The following is a 23,042-nucleotide window of genomic DNA, read 5'->3' on the forward strand; positions in this document are numbered from 1 at the left end:
TGAGTAGCAGCAGGGGAGACCTTTGCAGTGTTCCTTCCTGTGGGTATTGACTGCCTGTCTGTCCTTGATTGGTTCCCACGGGAGTGAAGCCTATAGTATTTGTGTCACAGATGTTTTTTACACCACTGAAATCACTTATTCTTAGCATATCAAAAATATATATCGCTTAGTTAACATTTTATAACAGGGATCGGCAACCTTTTTGCCTTTGTGGGCCGGATCGCGTATTAATGAGTGGACAATGCCATAAAAAACGTGAAATATGGGAATTATCCATTTAAATACATCTAGTTATGTTTGGCCTCAAATTAATGAATAACGCATGCTAGAAAATCATTTGTGCTTGAGGTTGCCTACCCCTGTTTTATAAGGAAAAAATTCAGAATATTACTAAAAATGAAATGCACAAAGGATCAGACCAAAACTAAGTAAATTTAAGTCTGCTGTCTCAAAATTCTCTAGACAGTGATTAATAAATTGAATTTTATACAAGAATAGTATAAAAAATCTAAAGTAATGAAGTAATCCTTGCATGCTATGATAAGCAACTTTTGGAAATGTGTGCCTGTAGAAGATACAGTGGATAAGTTTGCTATTTTATGAACATCCAATCTGTGATCTTTGGGCATCTTTCAAAATTAAAAACTAACGTTCTTCACCACTTACGTAGCACTAAAAGGATTCTATACGTTATAATTTGAACCTTAAATTGGAAAAGATCTTTTGCCTTTCGGAGATTCTGTGAATTAACTCTATCTGCAAGGATGAAACGACAAATGCATCAAACGTAGACTTACTGTGTTTGTCTTCCCATCCATGACACCATTTTAACATTAACATTTATTGGCGAATGATGTGATTGTAAATAGACCCCATTTCTTTTGTTTCCTAGGCCTACCTTACAGGAAGGTAGCACCTCTTCCCTGCTTTCTGTGGTCAGTGGCTGGAACTTAAAGGGGGTAAGTACCTTAGTCACTTTTTATTTACAAAAGGTCATGGGTTGTGATGTATAATAATGGCAGATCTTTACCACATCCAATGAAATATTTCAAAGTCTCATCTACACAGTTAATTAATATCAATTACATTGGTTGCAAACAAATATTGTCATCTTTCTTTCAGAAAGAAAGAGCCTTCAGCACTAAGAAAGAGCATTTAATAATGGGTTTTGGAATTTCAACTTGAGTATCCTGGGTAAAGGGCAGGAGTGAATGTTGTCAAGATGTTACCCTACACAAAAGCCACAGGATCCTGAGTCTGATAAGATGGACGCTCCAGTAAGATGGCAGCAAGATCGGACACGGTGGCTTCTATGGTACTAAGCAAAGGTGCTATTGTCTTTTAAGTATTTTTTTAATGATCGCAAGACCCTGCAGGACATTAAGTTTTGATAACACTGCAGGTCTACACCCTCAGCGAGTTGCTCATTGGCAGAGAAGCTGAAGGGGCTGTCTGGGTTAGAGAGGCATCTGAGGAGTTGGTGTGTGAAGGTGGTGTGCAGTCTAACAGTGAGTGGCCATCTTAGTCACTCTATTTGTGATCATAAGATCCTGTCGGACATTGTTAATGTGAAACGCTGCAAGTCCGGTGCACTGATATATTTGGCAGACAGTGGGGGGAGCCACATGGCCTCGGATGTAGTGAGGACTGGGCCCCAAGCTGCAGAGTTGCCTGTTTGCAGCTGCCCAGGAGAGAGGCATTGGAGCCAGCGTGCTGGGGGCATTGTGATATGGCATCTAAACTGGAGTTGTTGCTGTCCCACAGGTGTTTGCTTGTCAGAAGCCAAGCCATATTGTATTTGATTGCAAACTGTTGCAACTTTCATGCACTAAGGTTCTTGGACTATATTTTTTTGTGTGACTGCATTTTACCAATATCTTACGTGCTTGCTCTCTTATACGTGCCTTGTGCTGTGTATGACTGTTGGTACTGTGTTTTGTACCTTGACCCCGAAGTAATGCTGTTTCGTTTGGCTGTATTCATGGGTACTCATGTATGCTTGAACGACAATGAAACTTGAACTTCAAACACCCATTATAAGTCTATAACCTTATGGTGCATGTAGCAGTTAGCATGATGCTATTGTAGCTTGGGGCATTGAAGTCAATTCTGGCGCTGTTTGTAAGAAGTTAGTATGTTCTAATCATGACTGCATGGGCTTCCTCCGGGTGCTCCGGTCTACTCCCACGTTCCAGACATGTACCGGTTAACTGGTCATTGTAAATTGTCCCGTGATTAGGCCAGGATTAAAATGGGTGGGTTGCTGGGTAGTGTGCCTTGTTGAGCTGGAAGAGAAATTTCCACTCTGTATCTCTAAATAAAATAAAATAAATATTTGAGCTATGGAACAGATGGATCAGACCTTGGTTTAATATCTGAGTTGGCATTTTGAAGAGAAAAAAGATAATTTCAATGTGCAACATTGGCTTGAATCAGTAGTTTTTATTTTCTTTCTGTCTGTGACTGCATGGGTTTCCTCCCACATGGCAAAGACACATGGGTTGGAAGTTTAATTGGCCACCATACATTGCCACTAGTGTGTAGGTGTTGGTAAAATCTGGGAGGGAGTGAATAACTCCCCAGAGAATGAAAATAGAATTAATCTAGGACTAGGATTAGATAGTCAGCATGGACTTGCTGTACTGAAGGGTCTATTTCTGCACTATCTCTCTGTGACAATTTATGTGTACTGTACATGCTGTTGACAAATTATAAACTTAAGAAATTCTGCAGATGCCGGAAATCCAAAGCAACACACACAAAATGCTGGAGGAACTCAGCAAGTCAGGCAGCATCTATGGAAAAAGAGTAAACAGTCAACGTTTCGGGCCAAAAGCCTTCTCCAGGACTGAGAAGGAAGGGGGGAGATGCTGAACTAAAAGGAGAGGGGAGGGGAAAGAGGCTGGCTGGAAGGTGATAGGTGAAGCCAGGAAGGTGGGGAAGGTCAAGGGCTGGAGAAGAAAGAATCTCGAGGGAGAGGAGAGTGGACATTAGGAGAAAGGGAAGGGGGAAGGGATCCAGTGAGAAGTAATAGGCAGGGGAAAAGAAGTAAAAGGTCAGAGTAGGGAATAGAGAAAGGGTGGGGACCTTTCTTCACCAGAACGAGAAATCGATATTCATACCATCAGGCTGGAGGATATCCAGACGGAACATAAGGGTGGTGCTCTTCCACCCTGTGGATGGCGTCATCTTGGCACAGGAGGAGATCATGGATCGACAACGTCAGAGCAGGAATGGGAATCGGAATTAAGATGTTTGGCCACTGGGAAGTCACACTTGTGGCAGATCCTCAATGAAGCCTCAAATTTATAAGGGGTCTCACCAGCGTAGAGGAGGCTGCCTCGGGTGCACTAGACACAATGGACAACCCCAGCAGATTCGCAGATGAAGTGTTGCCTCACCCGGAGGGACTGTTTGGGGCCCTGAATGGAGGGGAGGGAGGAAGTGCAGGGGCAGGTGCAGCACTTGTTCCACTTGCAAGGATAAGTGCCTGACAAATTTCTCAAATTATAATCCTATTAAATACTTTCAAGACGAGTGAGACTGGCACTTCTATAAAATGTCACATTAGTGCTAAATGATGTAAGTGGTTAATTTCCTGAGACCCTGAACTGGATATCATTTTATATTTATTTATCATACAAGTAGTTAATATTTGTTAGAAACTGAACTAGAAAGAAAGCCTTAATTCAAAAATTCTTTGTGTTCTTTCAGCTCCATTACAGACATCCCACCTCTCCCGGAACTTCCGGGAGTCTCCCGCATATTAATAGTGGCTCCCTGATGCCCGCAAATTATATACCATATCACGGAAATCAATTTTTTTGAGAGCGAGCGAGAGAAAAGCGAGAGAGAGCGCGAGAGCGACCACGAGAGAGTGTGCACACGAGAGAGAAAGCAAGCGAGAGCACGAGGGAAAGCGAGAGAGGGAGAACGAGTGAGAGAGAAAGCAAGCGAGAGCACTTGAGAGCGCGCAAGCGACCACGAGAGAGAGAGAGAGAGCGCGAGCCTGCGCGCGCCATGGCAGAGTGTTCCAAAAAAAATAAAACCCCAGACTACACTAAAGTGTATCCCTGCATAATAGAGGTCAAAAATAATGACAGTATTGCTCGCTGCACTGTTTGCAACAGTGACTTTTCTATTGCCCATGGTGGGTTAAGACTGTAAAAGACATGTTGAGGTGAGTTTATCAGGTGTCATTCGTTCATTAGCATAGCTAACGTTATTTAAACTAGCTGGCCAGATGCTAAGGAGCTACTCTATTGCAGACATCCCGCCCCTCCCGGAATTCTCCCACAAATTGATGGTGCTACCTCCCTGAAATGAGTTTTTGCAGGGTGGGATGTCTGCCATTATGAAATTGTGAAAAGTAGTCTGACAGAAGATGACTAGTTTGTAATAGTGGAATAATGCTGTTGGCTCAATTAATGGAAAGTGTGTCATTACTGCTATTTTTTTTAATGTAGATTCTGGACTGTTCTCACTAAATTAGAATTGGCTTTGAAGCATGCGATTGGTGCCACAACAAGTGCAGTAGCATTTGAAAATGTAGATGCTATTACCAGTACATGAAAGGACCTATGTCTGTTTTAATTATCACACTGTTGACAATGATCTACTTACATTGTTGCCACAGAGATTTTGAGGTGACTGTTGCTATTGTGCTTTGGTAAATGGATCTTCTAACACATTGGGCCAATAACCCTTCATGAAATCAAATTCTGTACTTTGACTTGAGTTAAAGAATAACTAGTGCTTGAAAATGAGTAAAGTGTTTTAGGGTTGTGACTTGATCTATTAGAAGGTGTTAAGCAGTGCCAGGAAATATTTCTGCTTGGATTTTATGTGGAAGGAGATGGCAACTGTGAATAATGAGATCAAGGGCGACATCCTTCAGGTGATTTACGAAACTACTTCTTTTACATCTTTCTTTTCTTTCAAGTGTAGTTCTGCTGCTGTTGGAGCCTGTGATCTATGTTTTGGTGGCGTGTTTTCGGGCCGATTGACCAATCTGTTGCTTTGCTGACTCTGAGTGGTTTCGGTGAGCTTTTCAGCGAAGAGTGTAGCCTGAAGGCCAAGAAGCCTGGGAATAGGTTGCGAGCCCATGAACAACTCCATTTCTCACTGACTGAAGTGTTGAGGAAGATTGAAATCAATGAGGACGAAAACGGAATGTGGGTGTGGTGTTCAGCGCTGTCTCCCTGCATGTGACTGGCCTTGCTCTCTCTCTCTCTCTCCTCCTCTCGTTTGCTGCTCCAGGAGGTAGGTGCCTGGTTTCGAATGATCTCCCTCCCTGTCAGTCTGTCTGTCTGTCTGTCTCCCTCTTGCTCAATGGTGCCAGAGTCCTTGATCTTGGGAAAGGTTTAATCAAAGCGGTTTGTGGTTTGGACTCTGTGGTTCACGTGATGTAGGGTACAGTGCACAATTCTGATTTGATGGAGACAGCCGTGAGAAGCACGGAGGAACATTTGGAGAAACTTCTGAAATGCCTGGTTCGCTGCTACTGTGCGATCGAGAATCTCCAGAGGGAAGGCCCCAAATCCTCGGCTTTGCCTGCTGCTGGTGACCGGGGCTGGGGTCAAAGCGCTCGGCAGAGATGGTGCTCAGTGCTCTGTGTCGGAGGGCTGGTTGGAGGCTTGAAGTTTTCGGACGACTCAGAGTTGGACTGTGGTCGGGCATGGCAGGGAGAGTTTTCTTCCTTCTCCCGTCTGCGTGAGATGTGGGACTTTCAAGAGACTTTGAACTTTTTTTACCGTGCCCATGGCCTGTTCTTCATCAAGTTACGGTATTAGTTGCACTGTCGTAACTATATGTTATAATTATGTGGTTTTTGTCAGTTTTTTAGTCTTGGTCTGTCCTGTGTTTCTGTGATATCGCACCAGAGGAATATTGTATCATTTCTTAAAGCATGCATTACTAAATGGCGATAAAAGAGGACTGCATGTCCTCATAATCTAATCTAATCTAATCTAATGATGTGTTTCTGGTTTCTGGTTACTTCTTTTTTTTTGTAGCTATTTTGTGTGATTTTGATCGGGGCAGATTGCCACTGCAGCCTGCACATAACGAACAACACAGTGCTAGATTGAACTGAACTGAATATGCCTGGACTCTTTTGATGATTTTGTGTTTTGGTGTTTTATATTCTGAGTTTTTTTTTGCTGTTTTGTTTGCTGTTTTCATGACTTGTTTTTTATTGCACGTTGGGAGTTTGATGTTTTCTTTGTTTCGTGGGAAGACCAAACTCAAGAGTTGTATGCTGCATACATACATTGATAGTAAATGTACTTTGAATCTTTGAATGTAGTTGCACATACTGTATATCACAGTGAGATCCTGTGACAGGGTATGCATCTCTCTTTGGTAGGTATCAGGTATCCCATTGATTGGGCTCAACCTTTCCAGATACGGTACTCCTTTCTTTTTAACCAAAAGAAACTCTTGTGCTGAAGAAAAATCATTCCAACTTTCCCCTATAATTTATCTGCCTCAGGTTCACTTATTGTCCCTAATCAAATACTTCCTTTTAGCATGCAAAGATCTGTGAATATAATCCATCAAGGACAAACATAAACAGGAGATTCTGCAGATACTGGAAAATCCAGGGTAACACAATAAGTGCTGGAGGAACTCAGCAGGTCAGGAAGCATCTATGGAAAGGAATAAACAGTTGACGGTTTGAGCCAAGACCCTTCATCAGGACTGGAAGGAAATGTGGAAGAAGCCGGAAACAAGGGCAAACATGCCATTTAATTAATATAATAATTTTGGAAATGCATTTTCTTCACATGTGGCTTTACATTCTTTGCTAGGAATGCCCTTCAGGTTTGTAGAGCATTGCAGCAAGTGCTGTAACTGTGAAGACACCTTGTGCGGTGTCTATGCTGCAACTTTTGTGAAATTGGCAGCGTTAAAAACTTCCTCAATGGTCAAATGTTAAAACTGCTCTCATTTCTACTTGGAGAGAAGATGCTACATGCCAAGCTTCTTAATATAACTATGAAGAAAACTTTGTTATGCTTTTACCAGAAGAGTATCTTTGTAGATAAGGGAGAAGTGAGTTGTCTTTCTTATCAGCAATTTGGCATTGACACCTAAACTTAACAATTCTCTCTTCATGCACCAGTTTAGTAAAATCCCCGTGCATTAATTTTCTCCCTCTCTGTATGACTCAGTATATAAATATTCCTTCTTCACCCACAGTTTTGGAACATTTGCTGCTGCTTCTGTTGCCTACTTGTCACTCCAGTTGAATTATATCCTTTAGCAAATGGTTTTAAAGAAGAATCTTTAGCCCAAACACACATTGTCTATCTTCTCCGTAAATGCTCACCAGCTGTTGAATGTTTCTAGCACTCCTTTTTGTTTAAACCAAAGAAAACTTTCTTGTATGTGAGCAAACTCCTCCTTCATCCAGGTTCAATTCCATCGCTGTCCGGAAGGAGTTTTTATGTTCTCCCCATGAGAGCGTGGCCTTCTTGTGAGTGCTCTGGTTTCCTCCCACATCCCAAAGATGCACATGTTGGCAGGCTAATTAGTCACATGGTGTAACTGGGCCATGAATGCTCGTTTGGCCAGAAGGGCCTGTTACCCTGCTGTATCTGCAAATAAAATCAAATCAATAAAATATCCAGTCTGCAAATTATATGGGCCAATCTGCACCTGGCTGCCCTTTCTCTACCATAACTTTTCCAACATTCCCCCATGTGCAACGCCCCTACCATAAATCGGCGCTTCATTTCACTGACAAGGAGTATTGCAGTCTTTAAAGAAATGTGAGATCCAGTGAAAACAAACTTATCCAAATTTATTCGACTGGCACAAAGTCTTTGTCCTCCTGCACCCAGTCTTGCCAGTATTATGAGTCTTGTGAAAGATTGGTCATGTGACTTGATAGGATAATTGACCTTTTTTTGGTCTTTTCCTAATCCTATGAATTGTTTTAACATGTGTAACATGAGCAGAAATTTTAATCGTAATGCCACAGTAAGGAAAGATTGCCTGTGGTGAACAGTGGTGTGATCTAATCAAGAGCTTTTCAAAATACTAGAAGACGAACAAGAAACTTGAGTACCTGAGGTTGGAGCTGAAAATATTCTGACTCCTGAAGTCTTGTACTTGCCCAGAAGTGCTGTTATTTCCTGTCCCTGGAAATCAATATGGTTTGAGGCATCACCACTATAGACCTGCCTTCTGGTTGGCCTCCAACAATGCCAGTCCTTGGGTTCATTTTGTGGAGTGTATTTTGAATTTCTTTCATGTAACGTGCCTCCATAGACTCTTCAGCCAATAAAGAGATTGGGGATCATGGCACTGGCTTCAGTCTCTTTTCTCTGTTCAAACACTACCTTGCTTTTTAATTTATACTATTTCTGGGGGTTTTTTTGCACAATTTTTAGTCTATTCAATGTACATATAGTGTAATTGATTTACTTATTATTATTAATTTTTTTTCTTCTTCTATATTATGCATTGCATTGAACTGCTGCTGCTAAGTTAACAAATTTCACAACACATGCCAGTGATAATAAACCTGATTCTGATTCTGATTCTAGATGGCTAACGGGCCAATAATAAAAAGAAAAAAAATAAGGTAATTGTCAATGTAATGTTCAATTTCAATTGCTCAGTTTTAGTATTGAAAGAGCCAAAAAGCCACCTCTTAGTTGTAGCTTTTGAGATTCATTAAAAGGTGAGGAGGAAGGCCAGTGAAAATTCTGAGGCGGACCATAAGCTTCACCAAATACTCAGAGCACAGCAATTATGTTGCAATGTAAAATGGCAGACTCTGGGGATGGAAATCCAAGTTGCACGAGTGGGTAAACACAAACAAATAATGTACTGGTGGGGTTATGCATTTTGGCAGGAGTAGTAGAAATACTGAATATTTTTTTAAATGGTAGGAGATTGGTCAAAGTCACTGAAAACATACACAATATAGCGGAGTTAGAAAGCCTTTATTATTAAAAGATTTAGTAGAAAATTTAACGTGTTTTCTTGCAGTTATACTGAGAACATACCTGAAATATTATCACCGGCATGTGACGTGAAATTTATTAACGTAGCAGCAGCAGTTCAATGCAATACATAATATATAGAGAAAAAATAATAAATAAAATAATAATAATAAATAAATCAATTACAGTATACATATATTGAATAAATTAAAAAATATGCAACAAATCAGAGATACTGTATATTTTTTAAAAAGTGAGGTAGTGTCCAAAACTTCAATGTCCATTTAGGAGTCGGATGGCAGAGGGGAAGAAGCTGTTCCTGAATCGCTGAGTGTGCGCCTTCAGGCTTCTGTACCTCCTACCTGATGGTAATAGTGAGAAATGGGCATGCCCTGGGTGCTGGAGGTCCTTAATAATGGACGCTTCCTTTCTGAGCCACCACTCCCTAAAGATGTCCTGGGTACTTTGTAGGCTAGTACCCAAGATGGAGCTGACTAGATTTACAGCCTTCTGCAGCTTCTTTCAGTCCTGCGCAGTAGCCCCCCCACCCCCATACCAGACAGTGATGCAGCCTGTCAGAATCCTCTCCACAGTACATCTATAGAAGTCTTTGAGTGTATTTGTTGGCATGCCAAATCTCTTTAAATTCCTAATGAAGTATAGCCGCTGTCTTGCTTTCTTTATAACTACACCGATATGTTCCAATGTTGTATTCAAGTTTGGCAATGACACCACTGCCGTTGGGTGAATGAAAGGTGGTGATGAATCAGCATATTTGAGGGAGATTGAAAATCCGGCTGAGTGGTGCAATAACAACAAATTCTCACTCAATATCAGCAAGACCAAGGAGCTGATTATTGACTTCAGGAGAAGGAAACCAGAGGTCCATGAACCTGTCCTCATCAGAAGATCAGAGGTGGAGAGGGTTAGCAACTTTAGATTCCTCAGTGTTATTATTTCAGAAGACCGGTCCTGGGCCTGACACATAAGTGCGATTACGAAGAAAATGCAGCAGTGCCTCTACTTCCATAGGAGTTTGCGAAGATTCAACATGACATCTAAAACTTTGATAAACTTCTGTAGATGTGTAGTGGAGAGTATAGTGACTGCCTGCAACACAGCCTGGTGCAGAAACGCCAATGCCCTTGAAGGGCAAAATCCTACAAAAAGTAGTGGATATGGCCCAGTAAAGGCCTCCCTACCATTCATTACATGAAACATTGTCACAGGAAAGCAGAGCATCCATCATCTGTGACCTTCACCACCCAGGAGATGCTCTCTTCTTGCTGCTGCCATCTGGAAGAAGGTACAGGAGCCTCAGGACTCACACCACCAGGTTCAGGAAATGGTTAATACCCCTCAACTATCTTGAACCAAAGGGGATAATTTCACTTAACCTCACTTGCCCCATCATTGAAATGTTCCCAAAACCTGTGGACTCACTTTCAAGGAGTCTTTATATCATGTTATTGATATTTATTGCTTATTTATTATTTCTTTTTGTATTTGCAGTTGGTTGTCTTTCGCACATTGGGTTAAATGCCCAAGTTAGTGTGGTCTTTCATGGGTATTATTTTGTTGTGGATTCAATGAGTATGCTCACAAGAAAATGAATGTCAAGGTGATATATGGTGACCTACATGTACTTTGATAATAAGATTACCTGGAACTTTGAACTTTGAGGTACCATCTGTTGAAGATATCCTTGATGTTGGGGAAGGTTGTGCCCATGATGGATCTGGCTAAGTCTATAACCTGTTGCAGATTTGTGTGATCCTGTGCATAGGAGGATCCATACCAGGCGGAGATGCAGCCAACCAGAATGCTCTGCACCATATTATCAACAGAAATTTGCAAGGGTCTTTGGTGACAAAGCTAATCTCCTCAAACTCCGAATGAAGTCGAGCCACTGGTATGTCTTGGTCAGGACTGCATCAATGTAATGAGTGCAGCATAGAGCCTCTGAGATGTTAACACCCAGAAACTTGAAGCTCCTTACTCCTTCCACCGTTGACCCCTCAATGAGGACTGGTAGTTCTTCATCAGCTTCCTCTTCCTGGACCCACAGTCAATTCTTTGGTCTTGTTAGACCATAAGACCATAAGACAAAGGAGCAGAAGTAGGCCATTCGGCCCATCGAGTCTGCTCCGCCATTTTATCATGAGCTGATCCATTTTATCCTATTTAGTCCCACTGCCCCGCCTTCTCACCATAACCTTTGATGCCCTGGCTACTCAGATACCTGTCAATCTCTGCCTTAAATACACCCAATGACTTGGCCTCCACTGCTGCCCGTGGCAACAAATTCCATAGATTCACCACCCTTTGACTAAAAAAATTTCTTCGCATTTCTGTTCTGAAAGGGCACCCTTCAATCCTGAAGTCATGCCCTCTCGTACTAGACTCCTCCATCATGGGAAACAACTTTGCCACATCCACTCTGTCCATGCCTTTTAACATTCGAAATGTTTCTATGAGGTCCCCCCTCATTCTTCTAAACTCCAAGGAATATAGTCCAAGAGCGGACAAACGTTCCTCATATGTTAACCCTCTCATTCCCGGAATCATTCTCGTGAACCTTCTCTGTACCCTCTCCAACGTCAGCACATCCTTTCTTAAATAAGGAGACCAAAACTGCCCACAGTACTCCAAGTGAGGTCTCACCAGCGCCTTATAGAACCTCAACATTTCATCCCTGCTCCTATACTCTATTCCTCTAGAAATGAATGCCAACATTGCATTCGCCTTCTTCATTACTGACTCAACCTGGAGGTTAACTTTAAGGGAATCCTGTACGAGGACTCTCAAGTCCTGTTGCATCTCAGAACTTTGAATTCTTTCCCCATTTAAATAATAGTCTGCCCGTTTATTTTTTCTGCCAAAGTGCATAACCATACACTTTCCAACATTGTACTTCATTTGCCACTTCTCTGCCCATTCTTCCAATCTATCCAAGTCTCTCTGCAGACTCTCTGTTTCCTCAGCACTACCGGCCCCTCCACCTATCTTTGTATTGTCAGCAAACTTAGCCACAAAGCCATCTATTCCATAATCCAGATCGTTGATGTACAATGTAAAAAGAAGCGGCCCCAACACTGATCCCTGTGGAACACCACTGGTAACTGGCAGCCAACCAGAATAGGATCCCTTTATTCCCACTCTCTGTTTCCTGCCAATCAGCCAACGCTCTATCCACATATGTAACTTTCCTGTAATTCCATGGGCTCTTATCTTGTTAAGTAGCCTCATGTGTGGCACCTTGTCAAAGGCCTTCTGAAAATCCAAATATACAACATCCACTGCATCTCCCTTGTCTAGCCTATTAGTAATTTCCTCAAAAAATTGTAATAGGTTTGTCAGGCAGGATTTTCCTTTAAAGAATCCATGCTGAGTTCTGCCTATCTTGTCATATGCCTCCAGGTACTCTGTAACCTCATCCTTGACAATCGACTCCAACAACTTCCCAACCACCGACGTCAAGCTAACAGGTCTATAATTTCCTTTTTGCTTCCTTGCCCCCTTCTTAAATAGCGGAGTGACATTTGCAATCTTCCAGTCCTCCGGAACCATGCCAGAATCTATCAACTTTTGAAAGATCATCACTAATGCCTCCGCAATCTCCACAGCTACTTCCTTCAGAACACGAGGGTGCATTCCATCTGGTCCAGGAGATTTATCGACCTTTAGCCTATTCAGCTTCCTGAGTACTTTCTCTGTCGTAATTGTGACTGCGCACACTTCTCTTCCCTGCCACCCTTGAGTGTCCGGTATCCTGCTGTCTTCCTCAGTGAAGACTGATGCAAAATACTTGTTCAGTTCCTCTGCCATCTCCTCATCTCCCATTACAATTTCTCCATTATCATTTTCTATCAGTCCTATATCTACTCTCACCTGTCTTTTACTCTTTATATACTTGAAAAAGCTTTTAGTATCCTCTTTGATATTATTTGCTAGTTTCCTTTCATAATTAATCTTTTCTCTCTTAATAACCTTCTTGGTTTCCTTTTGTAAGGTTTTAAAAACTTCCCAATCCTCTGTCTTCCCACTAATTTTTGCTTCCTTGTATGCCCTCTCCTTTGCTTTAACTTTGGCTTTGACTTCTCTTGTCAACCACAGTTGCATCCTTTTTCCACTCGAAAATTTCTTCTTTTTTGGAATATACCTGTCTTGCACATTCCTAATTTTTCGCATAAACTCCAGCCACTGCTGCTCTGCCGTCTTTCCCGCCAGTGTCTCTTTCCAGTCAACTTTGGCCAGTTCCTCTCTCATGCCACTGTAATTTCCTTTACTCCACTGAAACACCGACACATCAGATTTCGGCTTTTCTTTTTCTAATTTCACAGTGAACTCAATCATGTTATGAGCACTGTCTCCTAAGGGTTCCTTCCCCTCAATCTCTCCAATCACCTCCAGTTCATTACACAATACCCAATCCAGTACAGCCGATCCCCTGGTGGGCTCAACAACAAGCTGTTCTAAAAAGCCATGATGTTGATGTTGATGTTGAGCCCGAGGTTGTTGTGACACCCCTCAACCAGCCAATCTATCTCACACATGTAGACCTCCTTATTGCCATTTGAGATTTTATCAGCAATAGCAGTGTCATCTGCAAATTTATAGATGCTGTTTGCATTGTGCTTAGGCACATAGTCATGAGTATGGAGAGTGAGTAGAGCAGTAGGCTAAGCATAGATCCTTAGGTGTGCCTGTGTTGTTCCTCCCTAAGGAGGAGATGTTATTACTAATCCACACTGGTTAACCTTTGAGAAAGTCAAACATTTAGTTGCAGAGGAAGATACAGAGGCCCATGTTTGGAAACGGTGATTAATATTGAGGAGATAATAGTACTGAATGTCGAGATAGCTGTAATATGAACAAGTGGATTTAAAAATTTTATCTAATTTACTCATACCATCAGTTATTGATAGAGTTACTAGAAGTGATTATGCAGCAATATTTCCTTACATAACAGTGTTAAATATAGTAACAGTCTGAAAATACTTTGCTGACTATAATCCCATAAATTTGTTGAAGGCCAGGAGGTTAGTCCAACAGTCATGCGGTAAAGTGCAGAAACAAGTGCTGAAAACTTTATCCAAATGAAGACACACATTATGTTCAGAAACATTACTCATTTTGGCCTGCTAAAAGCCTGAATATCTCCTTTAATTATGTCATCCAAATCCCATAGTCTTTGATTTAAATTTCTTCCAACTTAAACCAAATGATTTGAGCTAACTGCTCAAGTACTCCAAAACCATGTACCAAAGATTTAATTACAAGAGTGTTGTATAAGCCATGATTTTAACAAAGCAGAAATTAGGATGGAGGGTTTGAACTCAAACAGCATTAGGCCCAGGAGATCTGTTTCTGACAAGTTTCTGACTTGTCTGCATTACATTACTCACCCAAATCTGTCAGGAGTGGTAGCTCACTAGCATCCGGAGGGGAGCATCATTCGGGAATCCACCAACAAAAATGAAAGGAGCAGTCCTAGGCAATCGTGTACTACCAATTTTTCCAAGGAGATTCTCACAGTTGGTGATGGGGTGGATGAAGAAAGGCTCAGCTCAGAAGAAAAGTTTAGGCCTTTCCAGACCTGTGCTGGACTGTTCTAAAGAGCACTCTACGTTTTTCTCCCTCCTTTTTGTTTTAAATGTTTGGGTCCCTTTTGACACTAATTCTTTTTCATGCTGGTGCTACATGAAGGAATTCCATGGCCGATTCTCCAATAGAGCCACTGGTTGACGTAGCACATTGGGTCCTGAGGACATACAAAGGGAGATCCTGTAGTTCCCTCAGGACATTCTCCATTCAGTACAGAAAAGGTGGGGATTTCAGCAGGTTTGACTCCCACACAATTTTAAGTTTACCCAAGTGGACAGGATTGAAAATCACCACCATAGATTTTTCTTTTCCATTCTCTTACCACACAAGTTGCATCATTTGTTTGTGTTTGGTTTAACTTATTAATTAACAGGCTTATTTGGAACTGTTTATTATTCACCATATTTACAATTAACTATGCATTACAAAAGACTGTATTAAACAGGTCACCCTTTCAGGAGATTTGATTGGGCAACATATACATTGATTTAAAAGGATTCATGTGGTTTAATGCAAAATGCAGCATTTGAGATTTATTATTCTAAGAGGCATTCCTTTCAGATTCTTCCTTCTTGGTGCTGTTTAAATCTGTCCGATTGCAGATTTGGTGTTTGTTTCCATTTCTTTCTGCTGTTTCTACTACTGCAGGTATGTGTGCTGTATGCTTGCTGCTAAAGTCGTGTACAGTGCTGTTGTTAAGACCTCATCTAACACTAATATGAACAAAATACGACGCACCTCTCCTTTTCCTTTGTTCACAATTTCTTGTCTCTCGTTGCACATAAAGAAAACAAATCTGTGCTTGTGTCATTGTAAAGGCATAATAATCTGAAGGGATTATACAAGATTTCAGCGAGTCTTACTGAACCATGGAAAACCAAACCTCACACCTGACGGAAATTATGCCAGTGTTTTGGTTTCAGACTTCTGCTGTGTTACAGAACAATAAAATTACAATGCTTTTGTCTTAGATGGTACTGGTCATTGTGAGCTGTTTAAAACAAGCTCTATACTGTAAAATAACATAAACATTTAGCTTCAATATTTTTGAATTTCCCTTCAACAAATGCCCAGCAATCTGTGTGTGTGTATCACAGTGTAAGCTGTTGACATCCATTGATGAGTGAAAGAGAGAATCTGACAGGTATAACATTTGCAAGCATCTCTCTCATGGTGTACCAACCAGGCCAAAGCAGTGTTTTATGTTGTATATTTTCAGACCCTTGAAGTGCTGTAAAAGTCATATTTTGATGTGAAGTATAATTTTCATCAAATAGTTCCCAGCAGACTGCAACCACAACATCTGTTGAAAAGATTTGGCATCTTTTGCCGTTGTGCCTTGAGATTGCAGCATTTCTAGTAGTCTCTAATTAAGTTTGAATTTAATTGTGTTCTCTTTTCATCATCAGAACAACACTTTGAGGGTAACTTTCAGGCAGCAATTTAGCCTCCCATTGGACAGCCAAGGGATTTTCATTTGGATTGATATCTTTTGAACAGGGTTGGTTGCGGGCTCTTTAATGGGAAAACTATCCGGCCGCACTGGTCATCAAGCAGTGCCAGCAAGCAGTTAGACAGCCACGTATCAAATAAAGTCTAAAGTGACAACAGTGTGGTTATCTTAACACTGAACGTATCTTTACCTCCCCCGCTCCTCTGTTTTCTGCAGAGGTCACTCCCTCTGAGATTCCCTTGTCAATTCGTCCCTCCTCACTAATCTCCCTCCAGGCATTTATCCCAGCAAGCAGCCTAAGTGCTACACCTGCCCATACACCACCTCCCTCACCTCCATTCAGGGCCCCAAATGGTCTTTCTAGGTGAGGCAACACTTCACCTGCAAATCTGCTGGGGTCACCTGTTGAGTCCGGTGCTCCCCATATGGCCTCCTCCACTGGTGAGACCCGTAGTAAATTGGGGGACCGCTTTGTCGAGCCCCTCTGCATCAATCGAGACTTCCTGGTGGCCAAACATTTTAATTCCGATTCCCATTCCCATTCCAATGTGTGGATCCATGGCCTCCTCTTGTGCCAAGATGAGGACATCCACAGGGTGGAGGAGCATCATCTTATATTCTGTCTGGGTACCCTCCAACCTGATAACATGAATATTGACTTGAAATTGAAATGGAAATATCTTTATTGTCATTGCATAGTACAATTCTTCATGCACCAATACAGCGAAAATGAGTTTGCAACTCTCGTACTCAATGCTATAAAACAACAAATAAAATAAATAAACAATAAATAAAATCAAGTAACCAGCCAGTACAAGCAATGTCCAGCAGTACAAAAGCACAACTCAGATGCATGACAGCCATAAACCCAGTATTAAAGTAGCAATATAACAATTTATGGGTGATGCTTGATCGATTGGTTCAGAGCAATTATAGTTCTAAGCTATATTTCTCCTTGAGGTGAACAAATCCCTCCCGCACCCCCCCCATTCCCCACTCTGACCTTTCACTACTTTGCACTTACCTATTACTCCCCCCGGGTCCCTTCTTCCTTGCCTTTCTCCTAATGTCCACTCTCCTCTCCAAAAAGATTCTTTCTTCTCCAGTCCCTGAGTTCCCCCCCCACACCCCCTCACCTGGCTTCACCTATCACCTTCCAGCTAATCTCCTTCTCCTTCCCCTCCCACCACCTATTTATTCTGGCATCTGCCCCCTCCCTACTCAGTCCCGAAGAAGGGTGTCAGCCCAGAACATCGACTGTTTACTCTTTTCCGCAGATGCTGCCTGACCTGCTGAGTTCCTCCAGCACGTTTTTGTGTGTCGCTTTGGATTTCCAGCGACTGCAGACTTCCTCGTGAGCGTGGCTAAAGCTTTCTTTTGGTGGAAGGAAAGAAAGAAAACAAACTGAAGGTGTGAGAAAAGGCGGAACTTTTCACTGATTACCTATAACTCAGCCCAGAATTCTAATAATAACTAGTTTAAGCTCTGGTGAACGACCTAGGAAGAGCACTGAGTCAGTGAGCTGAGTTTGTCAGAGAAAGGAAGTAATGGTTTGAATCTTCCTATTGCTCATTTGGAGGAAGCAATGACTCATTGATGATGGGGTTGGGAATGTCGTTTGACAAAACAGAGCTTGCCTTGGGGTCCAGGGAGTCGTTGGACAGCTGGGTGTTACCAGTGTGTATGTAGAAGGTGACCTCATTGCTGCAAACAATGCCCCTGAGTGACGACATCCAGAGTTAATAGAATTACTTAGAGTGGACTGTGACTGCCGAGACCACTTGCTTCACGCTGGAGCTTAAGTTCCTCACGAGCCTTTTCCCATTCTTCTTCTCTTTTTTATACTTCTACTTTTCAGTCTGTTCCTGGCTTCATCTTAACTACACCGGTAGTATTTATCACCATACTATAAGACAATCTCCAGACTTTATCCACTGAGTAGGGAATTTAATCATGAGCTTGCTCTGAATGTAAAGTGACATGGTTCCTCATTTCATTCTACTCCATGAATGAAAACACATCTTCTATAACCCTTTCATGCATTTAAAGACTGACCGGACCAAAGAAGCTGTAAGTTGCTCAGACTAGCACAATATAACCACAGCTTGAGTACTCTGTTCAGTTCTGGTCAGCACATTTCAGGAAGGATGGGATTGTATTGGAAAGGGAAAGTTATGAGGATAACTACTACTACTACGTTGACTCAGGCCTAGGGGGCCGGCGTCCGGCACGATGACGGACTCTCCACTTCTCCCTCTCCCTCATCAGTGTGTGCAGTTCATCTACATTAGCCACACCGCTGTCTTCTAGGAGCGTGTTGACCATAGTCTTGGGAGGACGCTCAGGGTTCACCCTCCCGTGCTTGGGCTCCCATATGATGACTAGGCTGGCAGGTAGCTCGGGGTGGCGTAGACAGTGCCCCGCTAATTGCGGTCTTCTCACCTCGATATTAGTGGTGAGCATCGGTAAGTTGTTATAGAGCTTGACGTTCGTCATGTGCTGTTGCCAACTCACATCAAGAAGCCATCCAGAGCATTCGTGTATAGCAACCATCTAGAGACTTTCGCATTGTCTTGGTGAGTGTCCACATCTCGCATCCATACGTGAGAATGGACTCTATGACTGCTAAGAAAATCCTCTTTTTAAACCCTCTGGTCAGGTTCAACTTCCAGATTTCCTTCATGTCGTTCATAGCCCTCCACGCCAGCGCCTTCTGTATCTTTATGTCCTTCTCCAAACTCATCATTCTTGACCCAAGGTACTTTTAGTCAAAGACTTTCTTAATGGTATCATTCCTTACGGTCTTGAACGTACCTTCGTCGCAGTTAAACGCCATGTACTCTGTCTTTTTAGCGTTTAGGTGAAACCCTTATGAGGATAAGGAAAATTATAACTATCAGGAAAGACAATATAAATTGTCTTAAATTCCTCATCAGCCTTTTCCCATTCTTCCAACTTTTATACTTTAAAAAAATATTAATATAGAAGAGGGAAAACTTAATTGAAGAGCATAAAAGTTATGATGGGTCCAAATATAGCAATTAGATCTGAGTAAATTCTCTGAGCAAGACGGTCTGTGTTGCTATAAAGGTTAGAAGGAAGATGAGGAAATATTTTTACCCAGGTAGCAGGTGTAGATGGGGGGTGGTGGGTTGTTGGGTTGGGGGGGAGGGGATGGAGAAAAGAGACTGCAAATGCTGGAATCTGGAGCAATGTACAAGTTACTGGAGGAACTCAATGGGTCAGGCAGCTTCTATGGAGGGGATTAGATGGATAGTTGATGTTTCAGTTTGAGTCCCTTCATCTGGGCTGTCTGGGACTCTGCACAGAAGGGTGATAGTGGCAGAAATCCACATTATATTTTTTTAAAGTTCTTAGATGTATGCTTGAAAACCATAATTTGGAAGGCCATTCACTTAGACTGCAAGCTTGGAATATGATCAGTAGCCTGTTTCCTTGGATACAGACTAATGAGGAAAATGGCCTTTTTCCGTATCATTAACTTTCCATGGTTTCTGCAATTTAAAAATTCCCTTTGTGAGGATCTCTTGATTCTACAGTCATCCTGGTGAATCATTTAATGGGAAAAAAGTGGCAAAGAGTAAATATTGGAAACGAATAATAAAAATAATAAACACAGGGAAAAGAGTGGAAATGGTGCACCACTTGCAGTGGCAGGAGTGCAAGCATGCAAGGCCAGTTTCACTGAGCTCAGATGGTGAAGAAAACACAGCGTGCTGGAAAATCCAAGCTAGTCTGTTCCTGAGGTTGTCAATAAATTAGGACAGCAGCCAAGCTGAATTTTTTTGGACAAGTAATCTTAGAGAAGTACTTCAGTGAGGTGATACAAATACTACAGTACAGAACAGGCATAAATTAAGAAAATATTTCATTTTCAATGTACTTGAAGCACATTATTGATCACTAAATTGATTAGAGTCAGGAATTTAGCTGACAAGTTGAAAATATTACTGCATAAACATTTATATAGAGGAGCTCCTTATCTCCTGATATAAAGAAGAAAATTTATACTGGAAGAATCTTTCTAAGCTTCATTGCATCATAAAGTTAGGCCTGCATCCTCAATCTAGAAAGCACGTGTTGAAACAGGGAGAAGTGCTGAAACGTGCGTAACTTCATTTGTCATCCCATTGAGTGATATGTGATGACAGTAAACTTCAGATCCTATACACATTTACTCTGTAACTAGAAAAAACAATGAATCTGGTTCGATGCCAAGTATCAGATGATGCAGGAAGGAAACTCAAGATAGTGAGAATATAATATGTTACCAGCTTATTTTCTTCATAATCAGAAATTTTTTTCAATATAATTGACAATTTTATAAATGAAAATCCAGGATTCTTTCTTAAGAAGTTCTGAACAGAAAATAATGGGGAAAAAAGGCCTCAATGTTAACTCCAAAAAGTACTTCTTTATAACCAAGGCGGATAGTTGAACCGCAAGGGAGCCAAGAGGTGTCGGGAGAGAGAGGGAAAGTGGTCACAATTAGGTAGTCAAGCCTGCCACCCCTGTAGGGGTTTAGACCACCAACAGAAGCTCACCAGAGCCCTCTGACTGTGGCCAGTCTGCTGGTGGTCCTGGATGATAGGAAGTTGTTCAGTCCTATGGCTCTCATGGACTGGCAGCTCTCTCCACACAACTTCATATGCCTTCTAGGCCAGGGGTTTTCCAGCCTGGGGTCCACAGATCCCTCGGTTAATGGTAGGGGTCCATGGCATAAAAAAGGTTGGGAACCCTGGTTGGCGAAGATCCTACCTCTCCCAGGGATGAGACCTTTGGAGCATCTGTTGGCATTTCTGTAGCACTGCGTTTCCATGGGCTGTGTCGCTCGCCCCATGCCCAAAGCTCTCCCCTTCACAACCGTGCTTGGGACGGCCCATAGCAGAACTGGGGTCACAATTAGATCCACGATAATCTTACTGAATGGCAGAGTAGATTCAAGGAACCAACTGGCCTACATTTGTTCCAGTTTCTTGGGCTTTTATTACACTTTTCTGAAGTCCTGGTAATTTAGTTTATTATTGTCACATGCACTGTGGTACAGTGAGAGACTTCTTCCATACTCTCTGTACAAATAATTTCACCATAACAGTGCATTGGGCCGCTACAAGTTCAAAAAAATAACAGAATACAGAATGAAGTGTTACCATTACAACGTGCAGTGCAGATAAACAATAAGGTGCAAAGCCAAATTAGGGCAGATTGTGGGGTTGAGAGTCGTTTTATTGGACTGGGAAGCCACTTAATAGTTTTATAACAGCAGGACAGAAACCGAGCTTGAACATGGTGGTAGGTGCTTTCAGACTTCTGTTGCTAATTAATAGTGTGCCTTTCTCTGTGTATAACTTTGCCGTAAAATAGTGGGTGATTTTTACCATTTTTGTTGGTAAAATCTCAGATGTCAACTGGGAAGCATACAGCGCTCAACATCAGCAAGACCAAGGAATTGATTGTGAACTTGAGAAAGGGGAAATCAGGAAACCACGCGCCAGTCCTCATTGAGGGGTCAGTGGTGTGAGCAGCCTTAAGTTCCTGTGTATCAGTATCTCAGGCGATGTGTCCTGTCCCAACACATTGATGCAATCATGAAGAGAGAATGCCAGTGGCTCTACTTCATCAGGAATTTGAGGAGATTTGGTATGTCACCAAAGGCTTTTGCAAAAATTCCATAGATGTGCAGTGGAAAGACAGGTTGCATCACAGCTTAGCGTGGAGGCTTCCATGCACAGGATAATGAGAGTCTGCAGAGGGTTTAGACTCAGCCAGCTCCCTCAGGCACAGTCCTTCCCACCAACAAGGCCATCTTCAACAGGCGGTGCCTCAAGAAGGCAATATCCATCATTAAGGATCCTCACCATCCAGGACTTGCCCACTGCTAGTTACTACCATCAGGGAGGAGGTACAGGAGTCTGAGGACACACACTCAATAATCCAGGAACAGCTTCTTTCTCTCTACTTTTCGATCCTTAAACCATCCATGAACCCATGAATACAATCTCGTTATTCCTTTTTATTGAACTATTTATTTATTTTGCAATTTATAGTAGTTTCATTTCTTTGCACTGTACTGCTGCTGCAAAACAACAGATTTCATGTTGTACAGTGTTAATAAACCATCCCCCATTCTGGCTTTATCCTTGCGCTTTCTCTTTTTCTTGCCTGCCTGTCATCTTTCTCTGATATCCCTCCTCCTTCCACTTTCCTCCATAGTCCATCCTCCTCTCCTATTAGATTCCTCCTTCTTCAGCCCTTTATCTCTTCCACCTATCAGCTTATAGATTTTTATTTTAATGCCCCTCCCCCACCGACCTTTCCCCTCACCTGGTTTCACATCACCTGCTAGCTTGCACTCCTTCCCCTCCCCATCATTTTCTTGTTCTGGCTGCTTCCTCCTTCCTTTCAATCCAATTCAAGTTTGTCGTTCAACAATGCATGGATACCCATGAAAATAGCCAAATGTTACCCTGGGGCCAAGGTGCAAAACACAGTACCAGCATTAGCACACAGCACAAAGCACACATAGCATATACAAGACAGCAAGCACATGTGAGATATCAGTAAAATAGGGCCACGCAAAAAAAAATAGTCCCGGCCACGAGTCCATGAATGCCGCAGAAATCTGCAGTCGACTACAACACAACTTGTCTTCTGCCGAGCAAACACTGGGGGACAGCCTGGATGCTGTGCCACACCGCCCCTGGTGGATGCGCACCAGCTTCAACACCTCTCTCCTGGCGGCTGTAGACATGCGACACTGCGGCTTGTGGCCTAGTCCTCGCTCCGACCAAGGCCACGCAGCTCCCCCACCATGCCCCTGCACCCGCTGACAAGTCAGTGAATCAAACCTGCAGCATTCCGTATTAACAATGTCCAAAGGGGTCTTGTGATCACAAGAAAACCGACTAAGATGGTCACTTGATTATAGACTGCACGCCTCCTTCACGCACGGACTCCTCCAAAGCCTCTCTGACAGAAGCAGCAGTACGATCTTCACCAAGCCC

General features: G+C 42.3%; 1 protein-coding gene across 2 annotated transcripts in view; it reads left to right on the forward strand.

The window, feature by feature from the left end:
- The window catches only part of arhgef3 (Rho guanine nucleotide exchange factor (GEF) 3), a 267,167-nt gene that overhangs the window by 85,501 nt on the left and 158,624 nt on the right, over positions 1–23,042 (forward strand). For both annotated transcript variants that reach the window (XM_063068059.1, XM_063068058.1), the window contains exon 2: positions 893–959. In XM_063068059.1, the coding sequence (XP_062924129.1) occupies positions 893–959 (67 nt within the window). The remainder of the gene's footprint in view (positions 1–892; positions 960–23,042) is intronic.

Source organism: Mobula hypostoma, chromosome 15, assembly GCF_963921235.1.
Source record: "Mobula hypostoma chromosome 15, sMobHyp1.1, whole genome shotgun sequence".
NCBI lineage: Eukaryota > Metazoa > Chordata > Chondrichthyes > Myliobatiformes > Myliobatidae > Mobula > Mobula hypostoma.